Source organism: Hylobates moloch, unplaced genomic scaffold (assembly GCF_009828535.3).
Source record: "Hylobates moloch isolate HMO894 unplaced genomic scaffold, HMol_V3 SCAFFOLD_15, whole genome shotgun sequence".
Lineage (NCBI taxonomy): Eukaryota > Metazoa > Chordata > Mammalia > Primates > Hylobatidae > Hylobates > Hylobates moloch.
In genome coordinates this window covers 62,060,802-62,075,557 of record NW_026652290.1, presented here as the reverse complement: position 1 = coordinate 62,075,557, position 14,756 = coordinate 62,060,802, and the positions used below count along the sequence as shown (strand labels likewise).

Sequence of the window (14,756 nt, the reverse complement as noted above, 5' to 3'; positions counted from 1 at the left end):
TTGATCTATTTACATTCTTGGAACATCAGGCATATATACAGCTTAGGAGACCACCCTTCTTGCTTTTTTATGCTAAAAAGCTTTCATTTTCTGAAGCACTGAGATGCGTTAAGTGGCAGGAGGGTGCTAAGCATTAGAATGAGGCAACAGTTCAGGTGGCACTAGGAGGATGTTGTGTAGGGGAGACACTGTCATTGCCATGACAGGTAATGCCTCACTAGACTTTCAAGTCAAACAGTGGTTGTCAGCCTTGGCTGCACATTAGAGTCACCTGTGAAATTTTAAAAACTGCACACTAGACCAATTAAATCAGATTATCCAGGGCTGGAACCTAGGTATCAGTATTTACAAACGCTTCCCTAGAGTTTTTATTTTAATGTGCAGCAAGAATGAGGATCCCTGCAAAGCTTGGATGAGTTGTAGAGATGATATATTATATAGCTACTGGCTTCAGTTGGACCTCATCAATTATAATTAACCAATTGGGAGCTCCTGGATGAAACTTAAGGTTTATTCCGTGCCGCATATTCATTGCCTCAACCTTGTACTAGATTATTAGTTGCTAGGAATACAAAGATAAATAAGATATGGTTGATAAAATAGTGCAGTCTAGTGGGAGAGACAGAAATAATAACTACAGTATAAGGTATACAGAGTATTAAAATAGAAAATAGGTGTGTCTAGGTTATTATTGGGAACACAGGCGTAATTAACTCTGAGGCTTAGAATATTGAATGAGTGGGAGGGGATGGGGCAGGAGATGACATGAGAAATAGTCAGGGTTACACAGAGAAAATGATAAATTAGGGCTTTACTAGGTAGAAAAATGGAAGAGGAAGTTTTTTTGTGTGTGTTTTTTTTAAACATTGTAACATTGCAAAGATGTGAAGAAATGAAGAAATATGTGTTCAGGGGTTGGTTATAGAGCAAGATGCCTATGAGATATTTGCAGGTTATACAGCTAGAGAGATAGATCAGAGTCAAGTGGTGAGTGAAATGCCTTACAAGCCATGTTGAGAAACAAGGGTGTCACAGGGCCAAATGCACGTAGGGTCCAGATAGATCATTTTAAGGAGTGAAGCTTGTCAGGTGTGAAGCAGTTGGTAGTTTTGGAGGCTCTCCTAATCTGGACAGCATAGGCCTTGTTTAAAGGCATTTAAATAAGAACTTTCTAAAAGAGTTTCAGTTTAAAATACAATAGAATACTCTTTCAGTCAAGTAAACCTATAAAATTCAACCTGCAAGGACCAGTTGGTGGTACCTTCAATGTAAGAGCCCAGCATAGGATGATAAACAAGGAAAAACTGTAAGATAGCATTTCTATAAAACTACTGTCGAAATATAATTTCAGAGTTGAAATTGTGCTGGAGCTGTGGAGATGAGAGCATAAGTGAAGAGGTTAGTGCAGTAATCTAGGTAAAATGTTCTGGCAAGCCATCAATGTTTTCAAATGAAGTAGCTTACATTTGTGGCTGCTGTTCTCCTCTTGTTAACTTGCCTTCATTGATCATACCTTCTTCCCAACCCCATCTATCATGTTGTTATACTGCACCCCATTCTTGCTCACTGTAATTGTCCTAGTGCAGGTTTCTGTGTTGAACAAGGTATTTTTTTGTTTTTCTTTTAAGGGTTGTTTGTTTTTCCATTGGTATGACTCTCTCTAGATAGCAGTATAGGTTTGTAGGTGGATCACTGAGTGAGGAGTTTAAGGCTGGAGGCCTTTTATATATATATATATATGTATTTAATTAAATGAAATAGAAGGAAAGGTTATCTGCTGAAAGCAAGGGATTCCAGTGTAAAATGACCAGGACATAGAAAGTGGTGAAGGTCAACAAGATGAGTATGACATTCATTTCTTGGTTAAGAAGCTTTTATCTAGGATTTTTTAAAATGAAAATTTAAGTAAAATAAGTGATAATCATAATCTTGATGTTTTTCATAAGAACAAAAGAGAACTTAGTTGTATTAGGTTGATGCAAAAGTAATTGCGGTTTTAGTCATTAAAAGGAATGGGAAAAACCGCAGTTACTTTTGCACCAACCTAATTTTACCTGAAAATGTATTATTTTTGTTTGACTTTATATTAGTGGAAGATAGAGAAGAGAAATCTGAGATTAGAAGACCTGTATTTCAGTCTTGGTTCTGCCAGAGCTTTTGATTATTTAGCTTAATAGTCTTTTAAGCTTAATTAAAATAGGGATAATAGTAGATACCTTGCCTATTTTTTCAGTACTGTATTTTTTAATGAAGATAATTGAGATGATTGACTATAATAAAGTTTTAAAAACCACAAGCATTGTTCATGAGATATAGAGATGCAAAAGTAGTGAATTCATAGATTTAAATTATTTTGGAAGTGCCCTTTTTATGCCTATTTACTTCACATTAAAGGGGATAATGTGTTAGAAGTATGGTGTTAATTTTTGGAGAAGGTATGTGTGTGCCTTTTTTCTTTTTAAAATAGTAACCAGTTCTAAATATTTTATTTTACTTGGTTTGTCCCTGTGATTTAACTTGCTAAAGTATTGTTGGAAAAGGACACGGAGGAAATATTAGTTATGCAAATTAGGTCACATCTGTAGTTAACATCTACTATATTTGATAGAGCTTTATTGTAACAGTAGCTGCTTTATGTAACCTAAAACAGATGACATTTTTGCCCTTTTAAAGGCACTAAAATGAATATTTATTTAAGATAAATTACGTTTAACCTTTTTTCTGTTTGGCAGGCAACCAGATAAACTGGTGGTAGTTTGGACCAGAAGAAGCCGAAGGAAGTCTTCCAAGGTTAGTGTATTTTCTAAATTTCTTACCTAATTGTTGAATACAAATTAGCAAACTGCTCTGGTTCCAGTGTAGAATATTTTAAAATATTACTTGATGTTTTGTTTTTTTTCTTGATTGTCTACTGAAAATTGATTGATCAGATGCTATAATCTTTTAACTACTTGTTCTTAAAACGGGAGCCAGATACCTGAGTTTTGGTCTTGGATTTGGTAATTGCTATGGTTTGAAAAAAATCAGGTGTTGCCAATGTAATAGAACAGGTTGGTGCAAAAGTAATTGCAGTTTTGCCTTAAAAGTAATAGCAAAAACTGCAGTTACTTTTGCACCAACCTAATATAAGGAGGTGGGGGACCTTTAAGAAGTGATTAGGGTAAGGACTTCTCCCTTGTGAATTCAATTAGGCATCCTTATAAAAGGACTTGATAGAGGGAGTTTGTTTCCTTTTTGCCCTTCTGCCTTCTGCCACATGAGGATGCACTAAGAAGACCCTCACCAGATGCCAATGCCTTGATCTTGAACTTCTAGCCCTTAGAACTGTGAGAAAATAGATTTCTACTCTTTATTTATTACTCAGTCTGCAGCATGTTGTTACAGGAACACAAATGGACTGAGACAGTAGCCTTGAATAACATAATAGTTAAGTAACTTCTCTGTACTACAGTGTTAAGAATTAATGATTAAACAAGTACTACTTACAAAATTGTACCTAAGATTAATTTATTTAGATTACAAGATGACGAAGTTAGGGCACGCTTAAGGAGTTATGAGTTGTCTGAGTCTGTTGCTGGGGTGCAGAACAGGAGTTGGATTTTTCGAAGATTTTAATTTCTCTTAGTACTGATAATTTTGTTTGTGGGGAGTGGAACAGAATTTTATAATATTCAATAACAGTTCTACAGATATTTTAAAAATTCTATCCTGGCCAGATTCTATCCTTATGCCTGTAATCCTGGCACTTTGGGAGGCCAAGGCAGGAGGATCACTTGAGGCTAGGAATTTAAGACCAGCCTGGGAAACATAGTGAGATCCCATCTCTACAAAAACAAAAACAAAAACAAAAACAAAAAATTAGCCAAGTGTAGTGATGCACCTGTAGTCCCAGCTACTCAAGAGGTTGAGGTGAGAGGATCGCTTGAGCCCAGGAGTTTGAGGCTTTATTGAGCTAGGATTGTGCCACTGCACTCCAGCCTGGGTGACAGAGTGAGACTGTCTCTAAAAACAAAATTCTGCTCTAAAATAAATGTGACTATATTTTTTATTAGTGTGCAATGACCACAAGAATGTTTACTGAATGTTGGTTTTTCTACAAGTAGACCTGCATGAAGAAAACTTTATTAGTTTTAATTGAAATCCTACAATTTTCTGTATTTAAAATTTTTGTTTAGGGCTTCTTTTCAAGTCTTTTATTTTTATTGAGCTAAAACTTACATATGTGTAATACACAGATCTTAATTTTATAATTCAGTAAGCTTTGATCAATATGTATACTTGTATAATTACCACTTCTGTGAAGATACAGACTGTTTTCATCACTTTTTTCTTTTTTTTTATTATACTTTAAGTTCTAGGGTACATGTGCACAATGTGCAGGTTTGTTACATATGTATACATGTGCCATGTTGGTGTGCTGCACCCATTAACTCGTCATTTACATTAGGTATATCTCCTAATGCTATTCCTCCCCTCTCCCCCCGCCCCACGACAGGCCCCGTGTGTGTGATGTTCCTCTTCCTGTGTCCAAGTGTTCTCATTGTTCAATTCCCACCTATGAGTGAGAACATGCAGTGTTTGGTTTTTTGTCCTTGTGATAATTTGCTGAGAATGATGTTTTCCAGTTTCATCCATGTCCCTACAAAGGACATGAACTCATCATTTTTTATGGCTTCATATTATTCCATGGTGTCTATGTGCCACATTTTCTTAATCCAGTCTATCATTAATGGACATTTGGGTTGGTTCCAAGTCTTTGCTGTTGTGAATAGTGCCGCAGTGAACATACATGTGCATGTGTCTTTATAGCAGCATGATTTATAATCCTGCGGGTATATACCCAGTAATGGGATGGCTGGGTCAAATGGTATTTCTAGTTCTAGATCCTTGAGGAATGGCCACACTGACTTCCACAGTGGTTGAACTAGTTTACAGTCCCAGCAACAGTGTAAAAGTGTTCTTATTTCTCCACATCCTCTCCAGCACCTGTTGTTTCCTGACTTTTTAATGATGGCCATTCTAACTGGTGTGAGATGGTATCTCATTGTGGTTTTAATTTGCATTTCTCTGATGGCCAGTGATGATGAGCATTTTTTCATGTGTTTTTTGGCTGCATAAATGTCTTCTTTTGAGAAGTGTCTGTTCATGTCCTTTGCCCACTTTTTGATGGGGTTGTTTTTTTCTTGTAAATTTGTTTGAGTTCTTTGTAGATTCTGGATATTAACCCTTTGTCAGATGAGTAGGTTGCAGAAATTTTCTCCCGTTCTGTAGGTTGCCTGTTCACTCTGATGGTAGTTTCTTTTGCTGTGCAGAAGCTCTTTAGTTTAATCAGATCCCATTTGTCTATTTTGGCTTTTATTGCCATTGCTTTTGGTGTTTTAGACATGAAGTCCTTGCCCATGCCTATGTCCTGAATGGTATTGCCTGGGTTTTCTTCTAGGGTTTTTATGGTTTTAGGTCTAACATGTAAGTCTTTAATCCATCTTGAATTAATTTTTATATAAGGTGTAAGGAAGGGATCCAGTTTCAGCTTTCTACCTATGGCTAGCCAGTTTTCCACCTATGGCTAGCCAGTTTTCCCAGCACCATTTATTAAATAGGGAGTCCTTTCCCCATTTCTTGTTTTTGTCAGGTTTGTCAAAGATCAGATGGTTGTAGATGTGTGGTATTATTTCTGAGGGCTCTGTTCTGTTCTATTGATCTATATATCTGTTTTGGTACCAGTACCATGCTGTTTTGGTTACTGTAGCCTTGTAGTATAGTTTGAAGTCAGGTAGCATGATGCCTCCAGCTTAGTTCTTTTGGCTTAGGATTGTCTTGGCAATGTGGGCTCTTTTTTGGTTCCAAATATGAACTTTAAAGTAGTTTTTTCCAATTCTGTGAAGAAAGTCATTGGTAGCTTGATGGGATGGCATTGAATCTATAAATTACCTTGGGCAGTATGGCCATTTTCATGATATTGATTCTCCTATCCATGAGCATGGAATGTTCTTCCATTTGTTTGTGTCCTCTTTTATTTCGTTGAGCAGTGGTTTGTAGTTCTCCTTGAAGAGGTCCTTCACATCCATTGTAAGGTGGATTCCTAGGTATTTTATTCTCTTTGGAGCAATTGTGAATGGGAGTTCCCTCATGATTTGGCTCTCTGTTTGTCTGTTATTGGTGTATAAGAATGCTTGTGATTTTTGTACACTGATTTTGTATCCTGAGACTTTGCTGTAGTTGCTTATCAGCTTAAGGAGATTTTGGGCTGAGAAAATGGGGTTTTCTAAATATACAATCATGTCATCTGCAAACAGGGACAATTTGACTTCCTCTTTTCCTGACTGAATACCTTTATTTCTTTCTCGTGCCTGATTGCCCTGGCCAGAACTTCCAACACTGTGTTGAATAGGAGTGGTGAGAGAGGGCATCCCTGTCTTGTGCCAGTTTTCAAAGGGAATGTTTCCAGTTTTTGCCCATTCAGTATGATATTGGCTGTGGGTTTGTCATAAATAGCTCTTACTAGTTTGGGATACGTCCCATCAATACCTAATTTATTGAGTGTTTTTAGCATGAAGGGTTGTTGAATTTTGTCAAAGGCCTTTTCTGCATCTATTGAGATAATCATGTGGTTTTTGTCTTTGGTTCTGTTTATATGCTGGATTACATTTATTGATTTGCATATGTTGAACCAGCCTTGCATTCCAGGGATGAAGCCCACTTGGTCATGGTGGATAAGCTTTTTGATGTGCTGCTGGATTCGGTTTGCCAGTATTTTATTGAGGATTTTTGCATTGATGTTCATCAGGGATATTGGTCTAAAATTCTCTTCTTTTGTTGTGTCTCTGCCAGGCTTTGGTGTCAGGATGATGCTGCCCTCATAAAATGAGTTAGGGGGGATTCCCTCTTTTTCTATTGATTGGAATAGTTTCAGAAGGAATGGTACCAGCTTTTCCTTGTACCTCTGGTAGAATTCGGCTGTGAATCCATCTGGTCCTGGACATATTTTGGTTGGTAGGCTATTAATTATTGCCTCAATTTCAGAGCCTGTTATTGGTCTTTTCAGAGATTCAACTTCTTCCTGGTTTAGTCTTGGGAGGGTGTATGTGTCCGGGAATTTATCCATTTCTTCTAGATTTTCTAGTTTATTTGTGTAGAGGTGTTTATAATATTCTCTGATGCTAGTTTGTATTTTTGTGGGATCGGTGGTGATAACCCCTTTATCATTTTTTATTGTGTCTATTTCGTTCTTCTCTCTTTTCTTCTTTATTAGTCTTGCTAGCGGTCTATCAATTTTGTTGATCTTTTCAAGAAACCAGCTCCTGGATTCATTGATTTTTTTGAAGGGTTTTTTGTGTCTGTCTCCTTCAGTTCTGCTCCTGATCTTTGTTATTTCTTGCCTTCTGCTAGCTTTTGAATGTGTTTGCTCTTGCTTCTCTAGTTCTTTTAATTGTGACGTTAGGGTGTCAATTTTAGATCTCCTGCTTTCTCTTGTGGCATTTAGTGCTATAAATTTCCCCCTACACACTGCTTTAAATGTGTCCTAGAGATTCTGGTATGTTGTGTGTTTGTTCTCATTGGTTTCAAAGAACATCTTTATTTCTGTCTTCATTTCGTTACATACACAGTAGTCATTGAGGAGCAGGTTGTTCAGTTTCCATGTAGTTGAGCAGTTTTGAGTGAGTTTCTTAATCCTGAGTTCTAGTTTGATTGCACTGTGGTCTGAGAGACAGTTTGTTATAATTTCTGTTCTTTTACATTTGCTGAGGAGTGCATTACTTCCAACTATTGGTTAATTTTGCAGTAAGTGTGGTGTGGTGCTGAGAAGAATGTATATTCTGTTGATTTGGGGTGGAGAGTTCTGTAGATGTCTATTAGGTCCACTTGGTGCAGAGCTGAGTTCAATTCCTGGATGCCCTTGTTAACTTTCTGTCTCGTTGATCTGTCTAATGTTGACAGTAGGGTGTTTAAGTCTCCCATATTATTGTGTGGGAGTCGAAGTCTCTTTGTAGGTCTCTAAGGACTTGCTTTATGAATCTGGGTGCTCCTGTACTGGGTGCATATATATTTAGGATAGTTAGCTCTTCTTGTTGAATTGATCCCTTTACCATCATGTAATGGTCTTCTTTGTCTTTTTTGGTCTTTGTTGGTTTAAAGTCTATTTTATCAGAGACTAGGATTGCAACCCCTGCCTTTTTTTGTTTTCCATTTGCTTCGTAGATCTTCCTCCATCCCTTTATTTTGAGCCTATGTGTGTCTGTGCATGTGAGATGGGTCTCCTGAACACAGCACATTGATGGGTCTTGACTCTTTATCCAATTTGCCAGTTTGTGTCTTTTAATGGAATTATTTAGCCCATTTACATTTAAGGTTAATATTGTTATGTGTGAATTTGATCCTGTCATTATGATGTTAGCTGGTTATTTTGCTCGTTAGTTGATGCAGTTTCTTCCTAGCCTCGATGGTCTTTACAACTTGGCATGTTTTTACAGTGGCTGGTACCAGTTGTTCCTTTCCATGTTTAGTGCTTCCTTCAGGAACTCTTGTAGGGCAGGCCTGATGGTGACAAAATCTCTTAGCATTTGCTTGTCTGTAAAGTATTTTATTTCTCCTTCACTTATGAAGCTTAGTTTGGCTGGATATGAAATTCTGTGTTGAAAATTCTTTTCTTTAAGGATGTTGAATATTGGCCCCCACTCTCTTCTGGCTTGTAGAGTTTCTGCCGAGAGATCTGCTGTTAGTCTGATGGTCTTCCCTTTGTGGGTAACCCGACCTTTGTCTCTGGCTGCCCTTAACATTTTTTCCTTCATTTCAACTTTGGTGAGTCTGACAATTATGTGTCTTGGAGTTGCTCTTCTCGAGGAATATCTTTGTGGCGTTCTCTGTATTTCCTGAATTTGAATGTTGGCCTGCCTTGCTAGATTGGGGAAGGTCTCCTGGATAATATCCTGCAGAGTGTTTTCCAACTTGGTTCCATTCTCCCTGTCACTTTCAGGTACACCAATCAGATGTAGATTTGGTCTTTTCACATAGTCCCATATTTCTTGGAGGCTTTGTTTGTTTCTTTTTATTCTTTTTTCTCTAAACTTCTCTTCTTGCTTCATTTCATTCATTTGATCTTCAATCACTGATACCATTTCTTCCAGTTGATCGAATCAGCTACTGAAGCTTGTGCATTTGTCACGTAGTTCTCGTGCCATGGTTTTCAGCTCCATCTGGTCAGTTAAGGACTTCTCTACACTGGTTATCCTAGTTAGCCATCCATCTAATCTTTCTTCAAAGTTTTTAGCTTCTTTGCGATGGATTTCAACATCCTCCTTGAGCTTGGAGAAGTTTGATCGTCTAAAGCCTTCTTCTCTCAACTCATCAACATCATTATCCATCCAGTTTTTTTTCGTTGCTGGCGAGGAGCTCCGTTCCTTTGGAGGGGGAGAGGCGCTCTGATTTGTAGAATTTTCAGGTTTTCTATTGTGTTTTTTCCCCATCTTTGTGGTTTTATCTACCTTCGGTCTTTGATGATGGTGACATACAGATAGGGTTTTGTTGTGGATGTCCTTTCTGTTTGTTAGTTTTCTGTCTAACAGTCAGGACCCTCTGCTGCATGTCTGTTGGAGTTTGCTGGAGGTCCACTCCAGACCCTGTTGCCTGGGTATCAGCAGCAAAGGCTGCAGAACAGCGAATATTGCTGAACAGCAAATGTTGCTGCCGATCTTTCCTCTGGAAGCCTCGTCTCAGAGGGGTACCCGGCTGTGTGAGGTGTCAGTCTGCCTCTACTGGGGGGTGCCTCCCAGTTAGGCTACTCGGGGGTCAGGGACCCACTTGAGGAGGCAGTCTGTCTGTTCTCAGATCTCAAACTCCATGCTGGGAGAACCACTACTCTCTTCAAAGCTGTCAGACAGGGACATTTAAGTCTGCAGAGGTTTCTGCTACCTTTTGTTCAGCTATGCCCTGCCTCCAGAGGTGGAGTCTACAGAGGCAGGCAGGCCTCCTTGAGCTGCAGTGGGCTCCACCCAGTTTGAGCTTCCCGGCCACTTTGTTTACCTACTCAAGCCTCAGCAATAGCGGGCACCCCTCCCCCAGCCTCGCTGCTGCCTTGCAGTTCAATCTCAGACTGCTGTGCTAGCAATGAGCAAGGCTCCATGGGCGTGGGACCCTCCAAGCCAGGAGTGGGATATAATCTCCTGGTGTGCCGTTTGCTAAGATTGTTGGGAAAGTGCAGTATTAGGGTGGGAGTGACTCAACTTTCCAGGTGCTGTCTGTCACAGCTTTGCTTGGCTAGGAAAGGTGATTCCCTGACGCCTCGTGCTTCCTGGATGAGGCAATGCCTTGCCCTGCTTCGGCTCACACTTGCTGGGCTGCACCCACTGTCGTGCACCCACTCTCTGACAAGCCCCAGTAAGATGAACCTGGTACCTCAGTTGGAAATGCAGAAATCACCCGTCTTCTGCATCGCTCACGCTGGGAGCTGAAGACTGGAGCTGTTCCTATTCGGCCATCTTGGCACCGCCCCCACTTTTTTCGTTTGTTCCTCTTCTAGGCACTTCCCAACCCTCAGAGGTGAACACTGTTTTGATTTTCTGTCACCATAAGACTAGTGTTGCTTGTTCTTGAGTTTCATGTAAAATAGTATAGTAGTACAGTCAGGTTGTTTCACTTGACATAATGTTTTTGAGTTTTATTCATGCTGTTTTGTGTTTTGGTAGTTTATTTGTTTATTACTAAGTAGTATTCCTCCATACAAATATACTGCAATATGATTATCTCTTCCTGTGTTGATGAACATTTGTATTTTTTTTCCAGTTTTTTACTGTTGCAAATAAAGCTGCTATAGACATTATTGTGCAAGCGTCTTTGGGGAAAAATATTTCATAACCAGGTAATAGGGTAGGTTCATTTTTAACTTGTAAGAAATTGCCATGCACTTTCACCTGCAATATTGAAGAGTTTCAGTGGCCTCACATCCTGAGCAGCAGCATCTTTAAGGCATATGTTTATAGTTTGAGAGCATTATAATTTGAATGCTTTCTTACCATTAACATATGAGAAGGGGTTCTAAAAAGAAACATAACATTTGTTGGTCAATATAAGCTTTTGTGGGAAGGACCAATATAAGTTTATCCACTAAGTATAATAGGTGAATATGACTAGACCTATAAATTTTAGAAATAGCCTCTAAATGTTTTTAGTTATCAACAAAAAACGATTTATCTCTTTTAATAATTAGCTTGAATGCCACATTCAGGGCTTGAAAAAAAATTAGATAGCAATTATTTTCTAAGAGAAAATGAGAAATGTAAGGAAATACGTTAGATTATAGGTCAATTAAGGATACCCTGGCTGGTTGCAGTGGTTCACGCCTGTAACCCTAGCACTTTGGAAGGCTAAGACAGATGGATCACTGGAGTCCAAGAGTTCGAGACCAGCCTGGGCGACATGGTGAAACCCCCTCTCTACAAAAAAAAAAAAAAAGAATACCTATATTTGATGTTTGATATTCTTTTTTATTTCATTGCATTTACATTGAAAAGATTGAAAAGTCAGTCAAATAATTTCTCTGTTAGGTCCAGATTCTTTTTCATATTGTATCAAACATTGTTTGAATCCAGAGTGCAAACATATGAGGCTACAAGTTGATTTTCTTAGAATATAATATTTTCTAGAAGAAATTACTTATTGTTGGATGAATTTTCCATTTGTAATGCTCTTAATATTTTAAAATCTTTCCTGGATGCATTAGAATCATTGTGATTTCTCTTGAAACACAGATGTACTTCTTGTGAAAAGTTAGTATGATGCAGTATGTTCACATATTTATGGAAATGCTGTTTTAGGCTGGGCGTGTTGGCTCATGCCTGTAATCCCAGTACTTTGGGAGGCCGAGGCAAGTGGATCACCTGAGGTCAGGAGTTCTAGACCAGCCTGACCAACATGGTGAAACCCCATCTCTACTAAAAATACAAAATGAGCTGGATGTGGTGGCACATGCTTGTAATCCCAGCTACGTGGGCACTGAGGCAGGAGAATAGCTTGAACCTGGGCAGTGGAGGTTGCAATGAGCTGAGATCATGCCATTGCACTCCAGCCTGGGCAGCAAAAGCAGAACTCCATCTCAAAAAAAAAAAAAAAAAAAAAAAAAAGGCAGAAAATGCTGTTTTATAAATTGTACATAATAAGCTAAATAGGGAAATAAAAATAAGTTCCAGAAACTATGAAAGAAATGATTATATTATTATAAAAGTTAAGCAACTGAAAAAGAAATCTTGAGAGTGAGATCCATGACATTTCAGAATGATTGAAAAACATTTGTTTCCAGCTGCTAAGTTAGCTATTAGTTACGTTAAATCTAAAGACTAGAACCACTTTTTATTCTGAAAGACCTTTCTGTTTTCTGATGCTTTTCCTTTAAAATATACATTACTTGCTGCTAAGTACCATTGAACTCACGTAGGAGGAACAAATCTCTGCAACTATTGGTCAGAAAATATATATATATTTTAAGACAGGATCTTACTTGTTGCCCAGGCTAGAGTGCAGTGGTGTGATCACAGCATTGCAGCCTCGACATCCCTGGGTTCAGGTGATTCTCTGACCTCAGCCTCCCAGGCAGCTGGAGAGGCGTGCACCACCATGCTGGGCTAATTTTTTGTTTTTTTGTAGAGACGGGATTTCACCATGTCACGCAACTTGCAGAATATATTCTAGTTTTTACTTTGTACTATGTTTTAGAAAGAGTTTGAACTACACGATAATCATTTCTTTCTGTTTTTTTTTTTTTTTTGAGGCAGAGTCTTGCTCTGTCGCTCAGGCTGGAGTGCAGTGGGATGATCTCGGCTCACTGCAACCTCCGCCTCCTGGGTTCATGCAATTCTCCTGCCTTAGTCTCCTGAGTAGCTGGGATTACAGACATGCACCACAATTCCCAGCAAATTTTTGTGTTTTTAGTAGAGACGGGCTTTCACCATGTTGGTCAGGCTGGTCTCGAACTCCTGACCTCAAGTGATCCACCTGCCTCGGCCTCCCAAAGTGCTGAGATTACAGACATGAGCCACCATGCCCAGCTACAATAATCATTTCTTTTTGGCATCTGTGTAGCTTACTATTTTTCTTTCCTGATTCTCAGTATATTATCTATTTTTATTTTTAAATAGTGGATTAAAATTTAGAATTGACACCCAGATAAGTCAGTTCATTACCTGATTAGACGATAAAATAATAAGACACCTTCTGTAGTCCCAGCTACTCGGGAGGCTGAGGCAGAAGAATGGCGTGAACCCAGGAGGCAGAGCTTGCAGTGAGCCCAGATAGCGCCACTGCGCTCTGGCCTGGGCGAAAGAGCGAGACTGTCTCAGAAAAAAAAAGAAAAAAAAATTTACTTCTCAGTTTTTTGATCACTCTTTTTTGAGGACATGTCTGAATTTGGAGCTAAATATACAAGGAGCTCATTATAGAATCTTTGTTTTGTTTTTGAGACAGTCTTACTCTGTCGCCCAGGCCGGAGTGCAGTGGTGTGATCTCGGTTCTCTGCAACCTGCACCTTTCAGGTTCAAGCAATTCTCATGCCTCAGCCTCCTGAATAGCTGGGATTACAGTCATGCACCACCACACCTGGCTAAGTTTTGTATTTTTAGTAGAGATAGTGTTTCACCATGCTGGTCAGGCTGGTCTCAAACTCCCAACCTCAGGTGAGCCGCCCGCCTCAGCCTCCCAAAGTGTGAGATTACAGGCATGATCCACCGCATCTGATCCTAGAATAATTTTTGATTCAGAGAATAATTACCCTGGTAGTTAACACAATATGCAGCTTCCCTTCCTCTTCTCTTTAAGTCATGGCTTTTATAACAAAGATTTTGTCAGGCTGCAATTGATTTGTATATGCTTAATAATGTTTCAGTACAATATGTGACAGTATTGGAATCAGAGAAATTAGGATAGACCAGAAAAATTATGGCAGAGTAGTTATGTTGCCCTAAATCCTGTTATCTTACTAGAAATTTAGGCTTACAGAGAGGTTGGAGAATTCCAAAAGGAAACCATGACTTTAAAATCCTCACCAATTTTTTTTTCATGGCATTACCACCTTTACTTCCTTGCTCTGTGGTTGTGCTACAGCCTTTACAATGTGCTACCATTTCAAGAAGGAGAGTACAGCTAGCTGCAGAGCTTTGCCTAATGACAGTCATGTTGACAACTCTAAGATGACTTTATATATGACATCTTACGTGGATATATGCAGTTTTAAAAATTGAAAATTGTCAGTTTAAAAACTATATGGCAATTGTAAATTTTCACTGAAATATTTCAATTTTACAGGAATCAGAAATAACGAATGATTGCTAACTCTGTACTTATTTCCATACTAGGTACACGTTTTTTAGGTAAGAATATCACATGAAATAATTAGCGAATGAGACATTTTATAGAGTCATCCAAAATTGAGAAGTGTTGCCTTTTTCCAAGTCGGTTTTTGGCAGATGTCAAAGGATCTTTGATGTGACTTGAAATGTGAGGAAAATTGTAGAAGGGGACCAGGATAATGTATCCTAATTTTTTCTGCCATTAGCTGTACTAGGATATTGGCAAATGATTAAATAATCTGCGTTTCCTAACTATACTAAGGAGCCAAATGGCTGTACTTGTGTTCCTGTGCCTACTTATTTTATAGGGAAATCTTCTGTTACTCAGAATGAAAACTGATCAGGGTTCTCATAGTGCTGATGTTTGCCCACATGGTGTGCTTTTTCTTTTGTTTTTTTTGAGATGGAGTCTCGCTCTGTCAT

General features: G+C 38.7%; 1 protein-coding gene across 19 annotated transcripts in view; it reads left to right on the top strand.

Moving 5' to 3' along the window:
• The window catches only part of EHBP1 (EH domain binding protein 1), a 399,042-nt gene that overhangs the window by 81,185 nt on the left and 303,101 nt on the right, over positions 1-14,756 (top strand). For all 19 annotated transcript variants that reach the window (XM_058429082.1, XM_058429086.1, XM_058429083.1 and 16 more), the window contains one exon: positions 2,733-2,790. In XM_058429082.1, the coding sequence (XP_058285065.1) occupies positions 2,733-2,790 (58 nt within the window). The remainder of the gene's footprint in view (positions 1-2,732; positions 2,791-14,756) is intronic.